The sequence below is a fragment of the Amblyomma maculatum genome, chromosome 1 (genome assembly GCF_055883805.1).
Source record: "Amblyomma maculatum isolate TAMU_Amacu chromosome 1, ASM5588380v1, whole genome shotgun sequence".
Lineage (NCBI taxonomy): Eukaryota > Metazoa > Arthropoda > Arachnida > Ixodida > Ixodidae > Amblyomma > Amblyomma maculatum.
In genome coordinates, this window is record NC_139344.1 from 361869324 (window position 1) to 361889950 (window position 20627).

General features: G+C 45.2%; 1 protein-coding gene across 1 annotated transcript in view; it reads right to left on the reverse strand.

Moving 5' to 3' along the window:
• The window catches only part of LOC146207947 (uncharacterized), a 104022-nt gene that overhangs the window by 24392 nt on the left and 59003 nt on the right, over nt 1-20627 (reverse strand). The window contains exons 12-15 of the mRNA XM_084577848.1: nt 17200-17280; nt 14015-14136; nt 12080-12162; nt 3740-3829 (exon numbers count right to left, since the gene is read on the reverse strand). Coding sequence (XP_084433974.1) covers nt 3740-3829; nt 12080-12162; nt 14015-14136; nt 17200-17280 — 376 coding nt within the window. The remainder of the gene's footprint in view (nt 1-3739; nt 3830-12079; nt 12163-14014; nt 14137-17199; nt 17281-20627) is intronic.

Consider the following 20627-nt stretch of genomic DNA (forward strand, 5'->3'; position numbering starts at 1 on the left):
CGCATGCGCATGGCGCCTCACATGAGCACCGCAAACGCTGATGCTTCAGTCTGTTCCTGCCAGATATTTGACGCTTGAGCGTATCTGCTACACGCGTCGGAAACTAGCGACTGGTTTACAACAATAGGAGGGAACAGTCTACTCCTTCTGCTCTTGAAGTCTGTTAAGCACCCCTTGCTCCTTTACTTCACAGCTTGCATGTCCTTTCAAATTTCCCCTGATCTTCCTTCACAGTTTGTAGTTTTCCCAATTGGGGCGCGAGAGGGTGAGTGAGCCAGTACCAGGAACATGGCATTCCCCTTTTCGACGCCTGAATCGAACTGGCGTTGGCGTCTTCGGCGCGTGGAAAGTGCTTTGAAGTCTGGGCTTTAGGAAGTGTCCATTGAGCGGGGTTTTTAAGACGAGACCAGAGAAGGAAGCGCCGTGGCCGAGCAGTTATAGGTGTGTGAGACTTCAGCGAGACCATTATGCTGAAGACAGCTTCAAGCCTACGTAGGAATTTCCTGTTGGAGTCATGGCACATATATCGAACAGAGGCAGAAGAATGACAATCGTTCCTTGGGAACCGCTCTCTCTTCTTGCACCCCCAGCCTGCATTTCGTGATCTGGCGATTAACTCTATATGCTGTTTTAAAAACCCTCTTCGCTGCAACGTTCTTTTTTTTTTTTGCCAATGAATCGCAAGTGCGCCACACGTACAAATAGCCAAGGTGGAGCACTCAGCCTCAAACTTGAAGTAATTGAGCAATATTCTTTGTGCGGTGCTATCGAACAAGAACGTATTTCTTGGTGATCATTTCTGTCTTAAACTGAGAACATAACTGGCGCCATTTAACTGTATTTCATTCTGTATTCCTAATACAACTGTGGGTAAAGTCCTAGCTTCTTGCCTACCATCTTTCTTTCCTCTTTTGATATTATATTTAATGGTTCTTATTGTAATTGTTGCTAATTGCATCGTGTTTTTTTACAATTGTATCCCCCCCCCCCCCTATGTAATACCCTCCTTTGGATGGCCTTTAGGGGTAACCTGAATAAATAAATAAAATACGGCGAACTTGTTAGAACAATTCACAACATGCCGTCCAGTGAAGTCTTCTTTATCGCTTCATATTCTATACATCTTTGACGTGAGTGCCGAAATTATTTGTGATTGCGGCAAAGGCCTTGTCGGGACTATTATTTCATCGGAGGCACTCTAACGGTTTAGAAGAAACACAGTGAATTACGAATTTTTACATTGCAGAAATTACCTATTGCACCCAATGAACTAGTGGACCAAGCAAAAAAGAAGGGAGCACCATGTTTGAATTGTAATCCTGTAAAAGTGTTCGCGCTGCATTTTCACAACATCATCGATATTGTTTGCACATTGAGGCTAATAACATCGGCGTTAAAATGCAGTTATTATCTGCAATACACTGTGCAAGAACCATAAGAATGGGTGCGGGATGAGCATCCGGGAATATGCATGTACTGCATGGGATCCACCCACAAATGTTGATGAGCTACAATTAGAAAGATTTCAGAACTTAGCTGTCCGCTATGTTTCAGAAAAGTATAGTAAACAAACTAGCATGACCAGCGTAAAACAAATTACGATGGGAACCACTTGTAGTGAGAAGGAGAAAACTGAGGCTAAATTTATTGCCCAATATATGTCGCCAAAAGACTGCAATTCCTAGCGACAAGTACGTTTTTGTCCACACTATAGAACCGAGATAATTGACACGATTATAAAGTGCGTGAATTCAGAGCGAGAACCGACTTGTTTAAATCGTCGTTTTCTCCACACACTGTTCGAGAGTGGAACGCCCTGCCCTGTCTTTATCCTGCGTTCATAGATCTGACAATCAAGTGTTTGCATCGTCTTTGTAACTGTACTCTTCTTATGCTTTGTAGAACTGTACACCCCACTGCAATGCCAAATTTGGCGCTGTGGGTAAAAGAATAAATAAATAAATGTGCAGTGCACGCTATCTCACTATCATTCATACCCTTGCGCTTACTACGTGTCAGCACTTGCAGTAATAAACGTCCTTGTCAAGAAAAACGTGCCTTCATATAGCACTGCGCGGTTGTACCCACGCTCTGATGGGGGCGCTTTTGATAAAAAGCGCATTCATACGGCCGACTCAATCTCTCCAAATGAACAAACCAAAGCGCTGACGTGCGCATGGTCAAACAGGTTGAAAGAGGGCCCCACACGGTTCTTGCGGATGCGGAGAGTGCATGTTCAAAAGCCAAATGTGAAATACACTCAAATGTAAAATACTTTATATTTTATTAAAGCTACAACATTACGCTACCTAAAAATTCTGAAAGCTTGCCGATATAATGTAAATTAGAGGAGCGATGAGTTATAAACCAAGGTCAAGCGGGCTATTTTTCATGACTTATTCACAGGCTTCATCATAGCATATTTTGCTGCACAGGGTAAGCAGAATATTTAAGCCACACTTATGAAACTGCTCAAAACTAAGTTTAAAAGGGGTTTTAACCTGTGTACCGGAAAACTTGTCTAGCTGTTATGCGTGACGAGATATTAGTGTTTGTTTTTTCATCGCCATTCAATTACGCGTCGTTGCGCCTCCGGCCGTCGCGGATGGCGCACCGGTTGTTCCGAAGCGTATGGTCGGGAATCCTGGGGACGGTCGACATTGAAACCAAGCTGCCGGAAAGCGCAATGCAGACACCAGACGTCGCACGCGTCACCCATTTTCCTCAAGCTCACGCCTTCAACTATGGTGAAGTAAATGGTTTGGTTATAGATTTTAACATCACAATGCGACTCCAGCTACCACAAAGGCCATGTGTGGGGCGGCGGAAATTTCGACCACTTGGTTTTATCACTGCCATCACTGCCATCGCACTGCCCATGGGGGCCTGGCTTTTTACTTCCGTGCTGCCGCGGCCCGCATTTAATCCCGCATTCTTGGGCACAGTAGTCGAGCGCTCTTAAGTCTGCACCACCGGTATAGTGCGGTAAAAGGAACAAATGACAGCCGCGCCGCTATGCAACAATGTGTGCGCCAGGAAGGGCGCATTTATTTTTTGTTCAGTTACATAATAAACGCTCAGTGTGACTTTCAATTGTGATGTCATTGCGCTTGCGCAGTTGTGGCGGTTCTAGGGTCATTTTTTTATGCTACACAACCTGCACCAGTGCAGCAATAATTCATTGTAGTATAGGAGATTTTCTACACTGGTGTAGCTGGTATAGGTTAAACAAATGGCCCTACTAGGAGTCGGTTAAGATTTGTGCACGCGGACACTGCGCGTGCACAGTCTATGCGTTTAAGATGTCTCAAACCTTACTAGTTAACTAATTATCACTAACTAATAATTATGAATAACTACTTATCACTGACTAACTAATTATCGTTAACTAGTGTTCATACAGCTGCTACTACATCACTGATTAACAATCAGTACTTTTTTTTTTCTTTATGTATCACTTCGCGCCGATATCTCCTGCCAACATTTCCTGCGGACGCTTCCGTCTACACAGCCCATGAGCCGAGAAAGGCTTTGACTTTTGAACTAAATCGATGATCAGCCATTAAAACCAATAATTTCTATAAAGCACTTTCCAGGAGATCGGTGTCAAGCAATGAAACTGGTTTTCACTACATTGCGCAACGAACCGGAAAACCGGATAAGCACAAATTCTGTGCAATTAGAAGATTATTTATGGCGAACTCTTCCCGTCTCAATTCACCCGGATAAAAGCACTTACACAGGTGGTTCTCCGTTGGTGTGTAGGTAGCGTGTAGAGAGTGGTACGGGTTCCTGGACAAGACAGTCAACAAGTTCATTACATAGTGTTCTACAAGAAATAAAGCACAATATACCTAGTGATAAATCTTTGCATCGCTCGCAGGGATCAATTTTATCTGGCATTTTGCAATCGAAGTAAACTTCCTTAGTTGAAGCAAAACGGACAAAAATTCGAAGAAATCTTCTGCTGTCAATGTTGTTAAAGGCAGTGCTGCATGTACATACATATACATGGTATCAGTCAATCTGCAGGCTTAAACAGCCGCAGTTTTTACTAAATACAGAAACGTAGAAGCGCTCTTGATGAGTTTCAGAATCAAAGGGGGGGGGGGGGGGGGAATCATGAGTCGGTTTTTTTTCCACGTTTTATCTTCCTAATGCAAGACAAGAGACACTGAGGGGTGGACGGGTAGCAATCCATTACTGCTTTGCGAGTCGAACTCGGCTTCAATTGAACTGTTTAATAACAAAAAAAAGCTTGTCAATTCCGGTTCTCGCGGTGTTTTTTTTTTTTTTTTCAGCAGAAATCTTATTCCAAGTATCTTTTTGACGCCATACCTAAAATGTTGCATTTAACTTATTTCATATCTTACCTATATACAAATTCCATAGCCCGAGGGTACCCGCGCATTCTAACTTCAGGAGCAACAAGGCGTGGTTACCGTGGAACAGGAGGAACGTGAAGCGATCAGATGAGCGGCAAAGGCAGAGTGGCATGCGTACGCAGGATCCCGCTCTACATTTAAGGTTTGGTTTGGTTTGCTTTGGTTTGTTTTGTACGGTTTAACGTCCCAAATTTACTCAGGCTGTTGAAAGACACCCTAGTGGAGGACTTAGGAAATTTCGACCTTCTTGATTTCTCTGAATTTCCTCGCCAAGCTTTAGCAGTGCTGTGCGGCTTTTAAGAATGTGTCTCATGTGACGCAGAATTTTCAACGAGTAGAACACAAAACGCCGAAGACATGCGGGGAGCACGGCCAACTAGTATCGCAACGCCTTCAAACAGCGCGTCAGCAACGGATGGCTGATCCTGCTCTAAGAAGAATAAGAAGTTGGAGCATGCATGGGCCGTAAAGGTGAAGAAGACGAAGTAAACGCATCAGCAACGGATGGCTGACCCTGCTCTAAGAAAAATAAGAAGTTGGTGCATGCATGGGACTTAAAGGTGAAGAAGACGAAGTAAACGCGTCAGCAACGGATGGCTGACCCTGCTCTAAGAAGAATAAGAAGTTGGAGCATGCATGGGATTTAAAGGTGAAGAAGACGAAGTAAACGCGTCAGCAACGGATGGCTGACCCTGCTCTAAGAAGAATAAGAAGTTGGTGCATGCATGGGACTTAAAGGTGAAGAAGACGAAGTAAACGCGTCAGCAACGGATGGCTGACCCTGCTCTAAGAAGAATAAGAAGTTGGAGCATGCATGGGATTTAAAGGTGAAGAAGACGAAGTAAACGCGTCAGCAACGGATGGCTGACCCTGCTCTAAGAAGAATAAGAAGTTGGAGCATGCGTGGGATGTAAAGGTGAAGAAGACGAAGTAAACGCATCAGCAACGGATGGCTGACCCTTCTCCAAGAAGAATAAGAAGTTGGAGCATGCATGGGATGTAAAGGTGAAGAAGACGAAGTAAACGCGTCAGCAACGGATGGCTGACCCTTCTCTAAGAAGAATAAGAAGTTGGAGCATACATAGGATGTAAAGGTGAAGAAGACGAAGTAAACGCGTCAGCAACGGATGGCTGACCCTGCTCTAAAAAGAATAAGAAGTTGGAGCATGCATGGGATGTAAAGGTGAAGAAGACGAAGTAAACGCGTCAGCAACGGATGGCTGGCCCTGCTCTAAGAAGAATAAGAAGTTGGAGCATGCGTGGGATGTAAAGGTGAAGAAGACGAAGTAAACGCGTCAGCAACGGATGGCTGACCCTGCTCTAAGAAGAATAAGAAGTTGGAGCATGCATGGGATGTAAAGGTGAAGAAGACGAAGTAAACGCGTCAGCAACGGATGGCTGACCCTTCTCTAAGAATAAGAAGTTGGAGCATGCGTGGGATGTAAAGGTGAAGAAGACGACGTAAACGCATCAGCAACGGATGGCTGACCCTGCTCTAAGAAGAATAAGAAGTTGGAGCATGCATGGGATGTAAAGGTGAAGAAGACGAAGTAAACGCGTCAGCAACGGATGGCTGACCCTGCTCTAAGAAGAATAAGAAGTTGGAGCATGCATGGGATGTAAAGGTGAAGAAGACGAAGTAAACGCGTCAGCAACGATGGTTGACCCTGCTCTAAGAAGAATAAGAAGTTGGAGCATGCATGGGATGTAAATGTGAAGAAGACGAAGTAAACGCGTCAGCAACGGATGGCTGACCCTGCTCTAAGAAGAATAAGAAGTTGGAGCATGCATGGGACGTAAAGGTGAAGAAGACGAAGTAAACGTGTCAGCAACGGATGGCTGACCCTGCTCTAAGAAGAATAAGAAGTTGGAGCATGCATGGGACGCAAAGGTGAAGAAGACGAAGTAAACGCATCAGCAACGGATGGCTGACCCTGCTCTAAGAAGAATAAGAAGTTGGTGCATGCATGGGACGTAAAGGTGAAGAAGACGAAGTAAACGCATCAGCAACGGATGGCTGACCCTGCTCTAAGAATAAGAAGTTGGAGCATGCGTGGGATGTAAAGGTGAAGAAGACGAAGTAAACGCGTCAGCAACGGATGGCTGACCCTGCTCTAAGATGAATAAGAAGTTGGAGCATGCATGGGATCTAAAGGTGAAGAAGACGAAGTAAACGCGTCAGCAACGGATGGTTGACCCTGCTCAAAGAAGAATAAGAAGTTGGAGCATGCATGGGACGTAAAGGTGAAGAAGACGAAGTAAACGCATCAGCAACGGATGGCTGACCCTGCTCTAAGAAGAATAAGAAATTGGTGCATGCATGGGACGTAAAGGTGAAGAAGACGAAGTAAACGCATCAGCAACGGATGGTTGACCCTGCTCTAAGAAGAATAAGAAGTTGGAGCATGCATGGGACGCAAAGGTGAAAAAGACGAAGTAAACGCATCAGCAACGGATGGCTGACCCTGCTCTAAGAAGAATAAGAAGTTGGTGCATGCATGGGACGTAAAGGTGAAGAAGACGAAGTAAACGCATCAGCAACGGATGGCTGACCCTGCTCTAAGAAGAATAAGAAGTTGGAGCATGCATGGGACGTAAAGGTGAAGAAGACGAAGTAAACGCATCAGCAACGAATGGCTGACCCTGCTCTAAGAAGAATAAGAAGTTGCAGCATGCATGGGCCGTAAAGGTGAAGAAGACTAAGTAAACGCGTCAGCAACGGATGGCTGACCCTGCTCTAAGAAGAATAAGAAGTTGGAGCATGCATGGGCCGTAAAGATGAAGAAGACGAAGTAAACGCGTCAGCAACGGATGGCTGACCCTGCTCTAAGAAGAATAAGAAGTTGGAGCATGCATGGGACGTAAATGTGAAGAAGACGAAGTAAACGCGAACGTAAATAAACATGTACGATATGTTAAATCATAGTGCGGGGAACAAAGGAGAGGTGCTACATATTTCTGTACAGACTACCGATTGATAACCTGTCGATTTCTTTTGTCCTTAAAGCACAAGAAACAAAGAGTTCATTAGTAGACCGCGTGCTTACAAGGAGAATATTAGTGTGTTTAATTTCGTTCCGCTCACTATTACTGGCATGTGCGAGAAGCATTCGCCTGTGCTATTAACCTACTAGACATTGCACACTACCCCAACATTTATTTGATACTTGCGGAGCGATTATTTTAGACCGGTCACAACATCAGAGCATGACGATTTTAGCATAGGTAATGTTTTGTTTTGCAACTGAATTTCATTACAGCAAGTGAAATGTGATGAACTAATGCCAATTTCATCTCCAGTGGATACCGTCGTCATCACTTCTCACAAAAAGTCATTTTGAACTTGTTTCAGCGGCCACTGAGAGCACCGCTCTATGTAGACTGTGCAATAAGGCACCAGTTTGTTTTTTTTATATTTGTGCGCTGAATGTCCTGGTAGAAATCAAGTTTGAGCGGACTTTGAATCGGGCGGGTAGAACCGGATAAAATCTGATTTCGCCCCAAACCAAGACGCTCTCTATATTTATAGGCGCTGCGCAGGACTAAGGCTGCTGGTTAGAAGACAAGAGCAAGGTGTTTACTGGTTGAATGCACAAACAGCCGAAAACTGTTTAAACACGTTCATACCCAAAGGCCGAGCGATAAGCAGCTAGCAATGCGATAAGTTAACGATCGTGTTATAGCTCCGTTTGCATGGACCATACAGGGGTGGCTTGGGTTCATGTAAGCGCTGTCGGACTGAGTCGACATATCGAAGGATGGAGTTCAGTCAGCTCCGCCGCAATTGATGTTCACTCACTCGACCCCGCTGACGGAAGCATGTAAACGTTTGGTTGCTCCTTAACTGCAATAAACTAAGCGAGGTGGGGTTGTATTTGCATTGTGGTGACATAGAGAACCGCTATAGACCTTTTCCTTTTTGCACCTCTACACCTCTTACACATTTTTTTTATTTTATACCCTTTTTACGCAATAAGGCAATTTGTTATATTTCGAACTATAGAAAGGTTGCTTCCACCCCTCATTTTGAAGTAAAGACAAAACTCGATTTAACGAAACCCGATTTAACGAAAGTCCCAATTTAACTAAGATATCGTAATTACCCCTCAGACGCCCATAGGATCGAATGCTTTGACTAACTCGAAATAGCGAAATTAATTCCATTATCTGATCCAACTTAACGAACCTTTTTCTTTTTCGAAAAATTAAGGCAGAAAGGGACTTTTTACGGTCTATTTTGTAGAGAGCATCCTAAATTTTATTTATTTATTTATTTATTTATTTATTTATTTATTTATTTATTTATTTATTTATTTATTTATTTATTGAACCTTACAGGCCCTGATGGGCATTGTGTAAGGGGGGTTACAATAAGAAAAGACTAACTAATTATGGGCGAAACAACAAGCAATACATGATGGAAAACCATAACACACATCCAAGAAATTGCTGCATAAAAGCATGGTTACAGAGAACAAAATACATGAAATGCATACAGAATATAACAACAAAGCTACAGATATTCCGAGGGGGGTATCTAACAATACAAGTCACAATAACAATACAATACAATTGATTACGAACCCACAGTAACAGCGCAGGGTACTTCGTCCCTGCGCTCGTGATTACGCTATATTGATCGTGATTACACTATAAACTGCTTACGGAGAGCAGTTCCACTCTACCCGATAGGTGACGCCACAAGACTGCCGTCATTTCTGGCCTTCGCAACGCATCGGTGCAGTGCGTAATGCTGCTGCGCAACTTGTGTAAAATGCCGACCGGCTTTTAAACACCGCTGCTTTGGTGCGGGTGTCAGCTGTCTTGTCGAAGCAGTCTGCGTGAAAATATGGAGCTAATTATCCTGGGGTTTACATGTGGGAAAATAGACGACGCTTTCTAAATCTAGTGATCATCATGGTCTAGGTCGCCGTTATTTTTGAGGTGTATCACGGAGTTCATATATCTACTCGGGAGAGGAGAGCGTCTGTTAGATACAGGGAAATGACTATTATAAACCGCATTAGCCAGCACATTTCAGCACCGGCAGTAGCTCCGGAAATGCGAGAACGACTCTAATGCATTCACAGGAGTCATTTTATCACGTCCTTGTGCTGCTGCCGCGTTATTTTCGTAGGGTATTATCTTGGGGTGGCTATTATGGCTACGTATTCATAATGAATTCATTTTGTGGACAGGGAATGTCAGTACGGGCCTGTCTGTGAACCTATTAGCTTTTGACAAACATTAAAGCAAAACGGAATTTCTGCTTTTCTCAGACTAGTGCATGGATCAGTGGTGAAAGTTACCATAAAAAGATTATTTTTATATTTCTGCTTGTTCGGTCTGGCTACATCTGCGAGCGCTGAACTCGATCCCGTCCAATTTCCACTCCCCGACGCCGCAATGCATGTGAACGCCGCCGAGCGCCTGGCACAGCATTTGAGCAGCGCAATAGTATTTTGAGGGTGGGGCGTTTCCGGGAACAAAACACTACCTGGCCAATTGTCGAAGGATTACCTGTGCATCCATATTATTTAAGTAAATATTGTGCACAATGCTGAATGGTGAACGTTCATAATACGTATCAGCCAGCATGGACTGAAATATCGCGATTTCATCCTGTAGCGAAAATACTGAAAATAAACTCTTGAGGCGATACTCACTTCGAAATGTATTCAGTTTGATATTAAACCATGTTCATGTTTTACATAAAGAGCGTTGGAAAGAGAATTTATATTTCAATAAATAACGCGCCAACTGCTGACGGGTTTAACGACCCGTTCTAGCCAATGCAGGGAGTCAGAAGGACACAGTAAATGATCTAGGTGGTTAAACTAAACATTTTGTGGCACCTGCACATACTACGTGCCACCACATGAAGTATCTACTACCTAGCAGCCGGTTGTACCCTACGTTTGAGGGTACGCAGCCAGCGGACCGTTACCCGTCGAAACCAGAAGGACTGAAGGCCGGCGATGGCGGAATGGTCGGAATGGCAGTGCCCATACTATCGCGCTGTAAAACATCTTACCACGTCTAGGGTTTTCCATGGTAGACTATCAGACTAAGTGATGATGCAGAGCGCAGCACAAACTATGCTGTTCAAAGTACTGTACCTTGGCCCACATCCCTAAAACGCTGCAGACTGCTCTTATAAATCTTGGTCGCTTACGCCAATCGGCGCCACCACATATTTAATGTATAATAAATAAAACTCTATGGGGACGTCGTTCCTGCCAGACCTCTCTACCTCTGACTCAATATCGCCGCAATCTTACTGGCGCCGCCATGTGGTCGAGCTCGGGAGACTAGCACGCGCTCGTCTTCTTCGCTCACGGAGCTCGCTCGCTAGTCGGTTAGCCAGCCGTGCGTTATTTTGCCGGTGCTTGCGTGTTGGTGCAAGTAAACCTGCCTACTTAGTTTTACCGGCTTTTATGACATTTTTGTGGAGCTTGCGGGTACATCCCATGCACGAAGAGCCTCTGGGTACCTCCAACGCCCAGCTACATACCGTGGACGTGACACCTGTGCACAAGGCGAGCTGCCGCCTGAGATGCTTAGCTCCCGAGTGTGGTCGCCTTGTTCCCCCACCGCAAACGATGATAACTACAGTGGCAAGCCATACCAATCAGCTTCCCCTGAGTGCCCGGCCGCTACTCTTCCGTGTTCCGCGTATGCCCATGCCGTTCCATGGCGACAAGTTTGGGGACGTAGAGGTCTGGTTGACTAGCTACAATCGGGTCGCTGTGTTTAATGCGTGGAACAAGGTGCGGAAGCTGCGGAATGTTTATTTCGCACTTGAAGGCACTGCCAAGATGTGGTTCGCCATCAACACTTGGCAAGATTTCTGGCGGCAGCTGCTCGGATCATTTGGCAACGATGCAAGAAAAGAGATGACTGAACTGGCTCTACAGTCCCGAGGACAGTGGCCTAATGAGAGCGTCGCGATGTTCTTAGAAGACATGACTCGTCTTTTAAACTGCACAGATCCGTCCATGTCGGAGGCAAATAAGGTGTGCCACCTTATGCGAGGCGTCAAGGAGCAGCTGTTCGTCGGCCTTGTACGTGACCCTCCACTACTGTGTCTGATTTTACGAAGGAAGCGACAAGCATTGAGGGTGCCCTACATCAGCGATTTGTGCATTTTGATAGCCCTGAGAATATCGCTGCTGTGGACTTTCGTTTGCCGATGGCCCGAGATGAGGGTGAAGCCCTGCGTGAACTTATCCGAAGTATCGTGCGCGAAGAGCTGAAAAGTTGATTTCTCTTGAGCAACGCCCGCGGGTTGGGGGCATCTCGGATGTCGTGCGCGAAGAGCTCCGCCAAGCAGTGCCATCAATTCCATCCCCCAGCCACCTGCGCCGTATGTCATGACGTACAGCAACGCATTGCCTACCCCTGCGCCAGAACCCCCGGCATCCTATACAACCCCGCGCCTCCCACTCGTCCTGCACCCCGATATCCAGTTTCTACTGGTGTGCCTGACGCAAGACCGCCCATTCGCAAAGCACACGCGTAGCGCATGCCGAACAATGTACCTTTGTGCTTTCACTGCGGCGAAGGCGGTCACGTACTGCGCCACTGCTCATACCGTCAGATGGGCTTGCGTAGATTTGCACCACATGCCCCTCGGCCGCGCTATGGTGAACGAGCTCGGGACATCGACCAATACCTGAGCGACAACGTCCCACCTGCGCCCCTCCAGCAACGCCAGTCCAGGTAACCGTCACCGCGACAGTTTTCCTTCAGCCACCGTTCTTCCTTCAGGCAGTCCCTAAGTCCGCACAGAGAAAACTGAGGACGGCGACCCTCAGGGGTAAGGCCGCCGTCGATGAGCACTACGACCAACATCCTCCGCTCGCCGATTCGATCACACAGGCCCTCTGATCCGACCAACAGCCCGACCACCTTCCGACGATTGCCGAAGCTTTCCTTCGAAGCCCCCAATCGACGTACCGCACGACCAACGAGTCCGACGACCTCCCGACGATCACAGACGCTCACCTTCGACGCCACAATTCGACGCAATGAGCTACCCGTCAGCCTGAAGATCCCTGATACGCCGCACGTTGTCGACGGTAAGCTCATTTCTTCGAGATACCGATCGTAGTCGATAGCCACCACACGACTGCCCTTGTTGATACCGGCGCTGATTGCTTTTGCTCGTGGCCTTGCCTACGAAAAATCCTGACTCCTTGGCATGGAGCGCCGATAAGGACAGTCGGAGGGCCTGCGGTGACGGTGGCCTTGCGATCGCTGTAACTGACAGAGGCACGGCATTTACTTCAGCTCTAACCTAGATGCGGCTCAGTGGCTGTTGTCATCGCTGAACAACAAATTACTATCCTCACACGAATGGACTAACTGAGCAACTCAATAAGAACATCGCCGATATGCTTTGTATGTACGTCGACGAAGGCCATAAGAAGTGTCGACCAGCTACTACCTTATGCAACGTTCGCTTATAACACCGCAGTCCAGGAAACGACCCACTTCACACCGTTTCGTTTGGTGTACGGTCGCGAAACCGTCACTATGCTGGATGCAACGCTACTGCAAGATGTTGCCAACCATCGATTGCCGGCGCTGACCAATTCGTGCAGCATGGTGAGGCCGCTCGCCAGCTGGCCAGACTGAGAGTCCGGACACAACAAGCTAAAGATGCCCAGCGTTATAAGCTTCGTCACAGGGAGGTAATTTACAACCCTGGCGATCAAGTTTGGGTGTGGACTCTTGTTCGCCAGCGGGGTCGCTCCGAGAAGCTTCTGCGCCGCTACTTCGGCGCGTATGAAGTTACGCGCAAACTCAACGACATAATCTACGAAGTGATCCCTCAAGGAACTGTGCGTTCCTCCTGACCGCAAGCACAATCAGAAGTCGTACACGTCGCCATGATGAAGCCCTTCCACTCTCGCTAGATCAAGCCACATGTGTGTTTTTTTCTCTTCCTATGTTATGACTGCTTCTGACTTCTTTATGTGAACGCAACCTTCGCACCGCCTACGTTTTGCTCGATCTCGCCACTCGGCATAGGAACGATGCCTTTTCCATCGGGAGGGGAAATGACGCAATGTTACTTACTGGCGCCGCAATGTGGTCGAGCTCGGGAGACTGCCACGCGCTCGTCTTCTTCGCTCACGGAGCTTGCTCGCAAGTCAGTTAGCCAGCCGTGTCTTCTTTTGCTGGTGCTTGTGCGTTGGTGCAGGTAAACCTGCCTGCTTAGTTCTACCAGCTTCTGTGACAATGTTTCCTCTTTAATTAACCAGCGAAGCTTGCAATATATTTTACATGCTGCCTACAGCTGGTGAATCCTTTCTTCAAACGAATAGTAATCCGCAACAAAATTTAGGGCGCATCACCATGAGGGAATGCATAATCTTTTTACTATAGGTAATGAAAATAACAGTCGGGAATGCGGCCAGGTAAATACTGACGCTTTATTTAAAGCATCTACGAGAACGGAAGCACCGCAACGCGAATTTGTGAAACTACGCTAGCTATCGATGCTAGTACAACTTTTATAGTATAATGCTTAGGCCACTGCAGCGTGGTATGCAGCGCCAACGTAGCCTTCCATAAACAGGTAAGCACAAAATTATTTGTAACCTTCAAATTCACTCACTCACCTGAACTTGAAATATGCCGTGTGCATGTCCTTGAGGCTACCCCAGTAGAGCTTCTTGTATTCGTCCAATACAATCCCAGTAAATTGAACGAAATCTACGGCTCCGTCGGAAACAGCAGCTGTCTGCGTGCAAAAATTAGCCATGGAAGACAACCATTTTAGTCAAAGAATTTGGCGCAACAGTTTTGCGTAAGAAATAATTCTGTATTATCTACTATTAGTGATTGCGACCATGTTTTCGTTAGCAAGAAAACCAAGGGAGACGAACGACTGGAGTGATTCTGATCCATGCTGCCATGAGAGAGGGCGTCGATACCTTGATCGATAGGACTATTAGCTTAGAGTGCCGTGACATCAATCGCGACAATTATACAGTCATCTGAAAGGTAGGGAGTGATGTTATTAAGCTCAAATATTCGAAGAAAGTGAGGTGTGTTCTGCACAAATGAAGGAAGCTGGATCAGGAGGTCTACTATACGTTGCGATTTCTGAGGGCATATTATCGTTAGAAACAATTAGACTTCCCGGCATGTCTGTGGTAAACAATGCTTCTGCGGAAAGCTTGCGAATCTTGAGCAGTACATAAAATCAACTTGCTTGTTTATTGGAGGCATCATATCACTTTCTTTAGCTATTTAAGCCACTCCAAGACTGGCGCCTGATCCTAATCACGATTTACGAACATGCATGGCCGCGACATTCGAAAATGAAAAGCAACAAATATTTCTACTCAAGAAACATGATGCAATAATATGATTTCATTTCTCGCGCTGTAGATGCAACCGAGACGATTTAATCACCAAAATTGACGATGCTAAATACCACCAGAATCGTTTTCTTGTATTGTTCTATTATACACCGCACTATTTCAAAGCTACCCATAGACCTACACCGCCATTACCGATACAGAAAAGTTAGAAATTTAAGTCAAATACAGCAATGCAGCGTGATGTAACTGCGAGCTGCACTTTTTATTTATTTGTGTTGCCTGGAACCGAAATTAATAGTGCCTTTGGTCGGCGTTTGCTACAGAAGATTCTTTGTGCATGTCTACTCGCCCCGAAAAGTGGCCACTGAGGAATAAAGATATAGCGAATGCCACTTTCTAGACTATTTAAACTCAGTTCCCAATAGTGAGTACCTAAGTGATTTTTTTTTCTGTGCACCACAAACATTCCTGTTTGACGAAAGTTGCATTATGATGCTTGACAGAAAAGCATTTAGTCAGAACGCTCCACAGTCGTATAGCTCTCGATATACGTCCGGTGCGTCACACGCGCTTAAACATCGAGTCGTTTCATATCCTCTGAATATTGTTATGCTCTGGATGCTGTGCTGGAATATATGTTTACTTCAAGAGCATGACATGGTCACCCAGTTTTAGTACATGGCACGAATGTGCCTTGCAGCCTTTCAGCAGCCCGGACAGAAGTGACGGCGGGAATCTTTAGTCTAGAGCATCTGCAAACCTGTCCCTATTTGACAGTACCGCATTCTGGAGCAGAGGATGCCCCTAGAATAAACTCTGGCGACTTCAGGTCCTTTTTGTCGGTAACGTACCTATAGACTGCCTTTAAAAACAAGTTACACGTGAAACGTGAAATTGATTTTGTTTGTAAACTACATGACGCCTGAGAATAAAATATGTTTCAATTTCATCTTGTCTATTTTCTTTCCTGTGCAGACAATATATATACTGTCTGAGGGGCAAACTCAAGGGCCATTTGTTTAACCTACAGCAGCTACACCAGTGGTGTAGTTGGTGAGATAAAAAAATGGCCCTTTTGTATAAAAATGGCGGTTCGCGTGGGCACAATATATATACTGCCTGAGGGGCAAACTCAAGGGCCATTTGTTTAACCTACAGCAGCTACACCAGTGGTGTAGCTGGTGCAGATAAAAAAATGGCCCTTTTGTATAAAAATGGCGGTTCGCGTGGGCACTCAACGTTAAGGGCGTACAACTGTTGATCAATAGGCGTGAGTGCACTCTTGCCGAGGCTGTCGCTTTCTCAGTTTAGCAACAATTTTTAAAGCGATAGCTTCACTACACGAGATAAACCCAAGGTCACCGTGTGCTTCTGATGACCTTCAAACAGCTTCGAGGTCAAGTTGGAACCTATGCCGCATCTACTTTGGGTTGCGGCTTACATTGCGGCTGCCATAGAATTCCATTCTAGGTCCGCTTTTGATTCTGTTATACTATAAAAATGATATTCCAGGTATCGTTGAATCGCTTGACAAAATGAAAGCTTTTCCCGATGATTATTCAACTTATTCTCATGTAGCTTGCTTGGCAGAACATAATAAATAAATAGCTGTCTTCAGTAGGTAAACGCATGGTGACTGAAATGGGGCATAGAAAAAAAACTACCAGAATCCTCTTACATGCATGTAACAAGAGAGCAGAATGTTATGCCGCTTCAATATAGTATGGCTGAAAATTCCACAGAGAAGACAAGTATTTCAGATACTTAGGAGTGACAATAACACATATATCTTGATTGGAACTCCCATATTAAAATATCATTAAAAGCCTATCGTAAGCTTTGTTTCTGCGGAGAAAGTTGTCGAATGCGATTAGAGAAATTTTATTGAATGTCTAAAGGACATTTGTTTGGCTAAATATAGAATATGCAAATGCAGTGCGGAGTTGAAATCAAAAGGTATTTGAAAAGTAACCTGGAAAGACTACAAAGTATTTAGAGCGTGTTTTAATATACATCGCCGCCCGATTCGGTCAGATAAATGCTAAAATAGTGTGAATTATAATTACTAGAATTAGGAAGAAAGCAGAAACTTAACCTTTTCTGATAGTGAATCACAAATTAAAATCGATGGACAGTGTCACACTACATCCTTTCCGAAACGTTGCCAACGAAAAAGTCAGAGTAAACTATTGCAACCTATCATCACATGTACGTGTTTATGGCTACTCATTTTTTTAGCGATGCAGTAGAAGTCTGGAATCAACTGCCAAGCGATGTTGTAGACCAAATAGGTGAACAAAAATTTGGAATAGGTTTACACGTTCTCGAAGGATTGCTATACAAATTTTAATTTTGTTTTATGGAGCTCATTTTATAGATGAGAAATGCTTTTATTTATATATATGTTCGACTCTGTAATGACCGTCACTTGATGGTTAACAGTATGAATGAATAACAATTAACAATGATCTACTTACCTCGCTCAAAGCTGCAATCTCTGCGCTGTTGAGCCCATCGGTGTTGTTGAAGAACCCTGGCGACACCGTCATGTTGTTTGTCTACAATAAGAGAGCAGCTGTGTGTAAATATTGGCCCAGATATTAACCTTGTCGCAGTGTTTTCAAACGCCTGTCAACCGGACGGAGCTCATTCTTGGACTGCTACTTACAGGCAGCATGCAAAAATTCTAGAGGGCACTTTCAGCTACTAAAGTGCGATGAGGCGAAAACCTTTGAAGCACCGCTGAGCCCGGCTTTACGGTCCCTGCTTCTGTATGCTGTGTGTTGCGGCGTTCGAGGAAGCGCCAAATTAAAGGCGCAGCACAGGCGTCTGGATCGGATGCCCGGTGAGGTCATTGCCTGTTGACGTCATAGGCCATGACTGAATGTGATGTCATGATGACGTCAGTTCCGGTTACTAGACGACCCTATATAACACCATGATGACGTTACATTGGTTAATGACGTCACGTCCCGTCGTCGCCGCTGACGTCACAATCTTGTGGTATCCATCGAAGTGTGACACTTCTCGCGGACGCCCGCACGCACGGACAGACACTAATGAGCCTTTAAAGGCTTTCGCCTTAGAAGAAGCAGAATTCTACGTTGCCTTCTGAGCAGTTGAATCTGTATTGATGTGGGCGCACTGGTGTTTTCTGAGGGCGCCAGGCATCGCCCAGTTCAAATTAACTCTTACAACATATATGTCGAGTCAAGGCCACACATGGCGTGAGCCAGGGTTTCAGGATATCTACAGCGGATACAGATACAGCCGTGAGAAAAGGTGGTATGCAGCAAGCACGCGGTGCGGAGCTCGCGAAATCACATTTAAACGCCATCTAGCGACAGCGAGAGCGACACATGCATGCCGAAAAAATGGGCCGCCGCCACTATTGTCTCAGTCCCAGATAGTTGTTGCTAGATGGCTTTGCAGTGCAGTTTTTCTGAGTTCCGCCCCTCAGCTGCGTGTTGTATGCCACTTTTTCTCACAACTGTAGTACATCATACTAAGATAGCACCTGTCTTTCATTAACTGGGATTCTTCGCATCAAAACTGCTATTTTCTATGGCATGTGGGATGCGCGCAAGTGGTCATGGGATGTGACACTTCAAACCGGAATTTTACTACGAGGCTATAACTGTGATGTCGAAAACAAATGTTCGCTTCGCGTAATGTGCCCGCATCGCGGAATAGCGACAGCTCATATCAGGAGGCAAGGAAATGAGCGTCCACGGACATGTACAGCCGCCCAAATCTTTAACTGGCGTGCGCGATGGCCGCCTGTCCTGTGCTCCTGCGTCTGAGGACCAGTAAAACTTGCTGGAAGGACAAGAGTAAGCAAGCGTGTGGTAAACCCTTGCTTATGCTTGGTCTTTTTGCAGGTTAGCTCCTCTGCAAAGCTCAGAATCACAGAAATAGCAGCCGTCACGAACGCCATTAAAAATTTGGGCGGCTATCTCAGCCACCGATAAAAAGCGCTCTTACCAGCGAACACATATCCTCCAACAAGCAATCCTTACCTCACTGCTTTTTCTATCATAGTCGTCATCAACTAGGTACCGCAGTAATAGAACCCAGCCAAGCGGGTTGAAGCTCTCGGGCGGTGCACAATAGGAAAACGGTAAGACGCCCTACCACATACGAAGAACTCCCACATCAAGATGCCATGAGACCGTCTCGATCACATCCCGATCACTAGGTGGTACACAAAAGATAAACTATCGCTATCCGCCATTCCACCTATTTTTGTTTTTTGCTCAGTCGAAGCATATTTTTTAATTCTGACAAAAACCTCAGCAACTACTGGCATGTGCTTCTGCATGCCCTAGAGCGTGCGTCACCACTGTAAATTTATTTGTATAGATTATCATATTACACTCACATAAGAATCCACGTGGGGCGACAATTGCTTTTTTTACAACACATAGGAGCAAATGTCATTCATATAAGGCGCACTACCAGCCGACATGGAGCACACGTGCCCCATTTGCACATATGATATGGAGAACATGTAGCATATGGACCAAACGCACATACGCTCCATATATCCATATCGTCCAGATAGCATGAGCATGGGTGGAATATCTGCCCAGTATGGTAATAGCCTAGATTAGGTTAACCTAACTTTGACACCCATAGGTCAACTCTCTAATGATAGAAGCCTATATCCCCTATAAAAACTTATATGTCAAGTAAACTGTTAACCGTGACGCATCCACCAACCGCAGATTCGTTCAAAGATGTTATGCCTCCAAATTGTTAGTTGCAAGTATATGATCAGCATCGCAGCTCTGCGGCCTTCATACGTGAAACTAAATGCGCATCATAGAAGGCATTCAACCAGGTAGCTCCGCGTGTCACTAAAATTTCGTGCTTATTCAATCACAAACGAGACGAACCTAGGCGACGACTACGGGTAGAACGAAATAAAATTTTGCGCATTTATGGACAGTCACTTAGCTGGGACCGAACAGTTCCCACTTGGAAAAAATATACAAAGTGCTGAAGTGCATGATAGCGATATTTATTGCACAAAATTATATATATATATATATATATATATATATATATATATATATATATATATATATATATATATATATATATATATATATATATATATATATATATATGTGTGTGTGTGTGTGTGTGTGTGTGTGTGTGTGTGTGTGTGTGTGTGTGTGTGTGTGTGTGTGTGTGTGTGTGTGTGTGTGTGTGTGTGTGTGTGTGTGTGTGTGTGTGTGTGTGTGTGTGTGTGTGTGTGTGTGTGTGTGTGTGTGTGTGTGTGTGTGTGTGTGTGTGTGTGTGTGTGTGTGTGTGTGTGTGTGTGTGTGTGTGTGTGTGTGTGTGTGCGTGCATGTGTGCGTGTGTACGTGTGTGTGCGCATGCGTGTGCGTGTGTGTGTGTGTTCTCGCTGATGAAGAGCATTATAGTATGTTTTTGTTCGAATAATTTGTACTATTTCGCAACATTTTCTGGCTCTTGTGAACTAAGTCATAAGTTTCTATTCCTTTGCGCCCACACCGAATACAGTGGATCAAACATGACCGCTATTTCCCAACGTTGCCATTGCAAGAAGAATTAGCTTCTCTGACTGACTCGCTTCGGTTTCTCATTAAATGCAAAAGCAGCACCTAAATTATGCTGCAAAAGTCATTTTTAATCTCTAAACGTCTAAACTGGACAGCCGCGAAGCGACTTTGTCAACTGCGCAGTTCTTAATCTTACTTAGCGTAGAGTACGACACGGAACTATTGCGGAAGCAGCCATCCCTCTAACAGGAACATGGGTGTAGATAGAAGGCATACGAGACTAGAATATTAACTGTCCCGTCCTGTGTGATATTGGTGCACGATAAAGAACCCCAGGTGGTCCCAATTATCCGAGGTTCTCGCTACAGCACTCC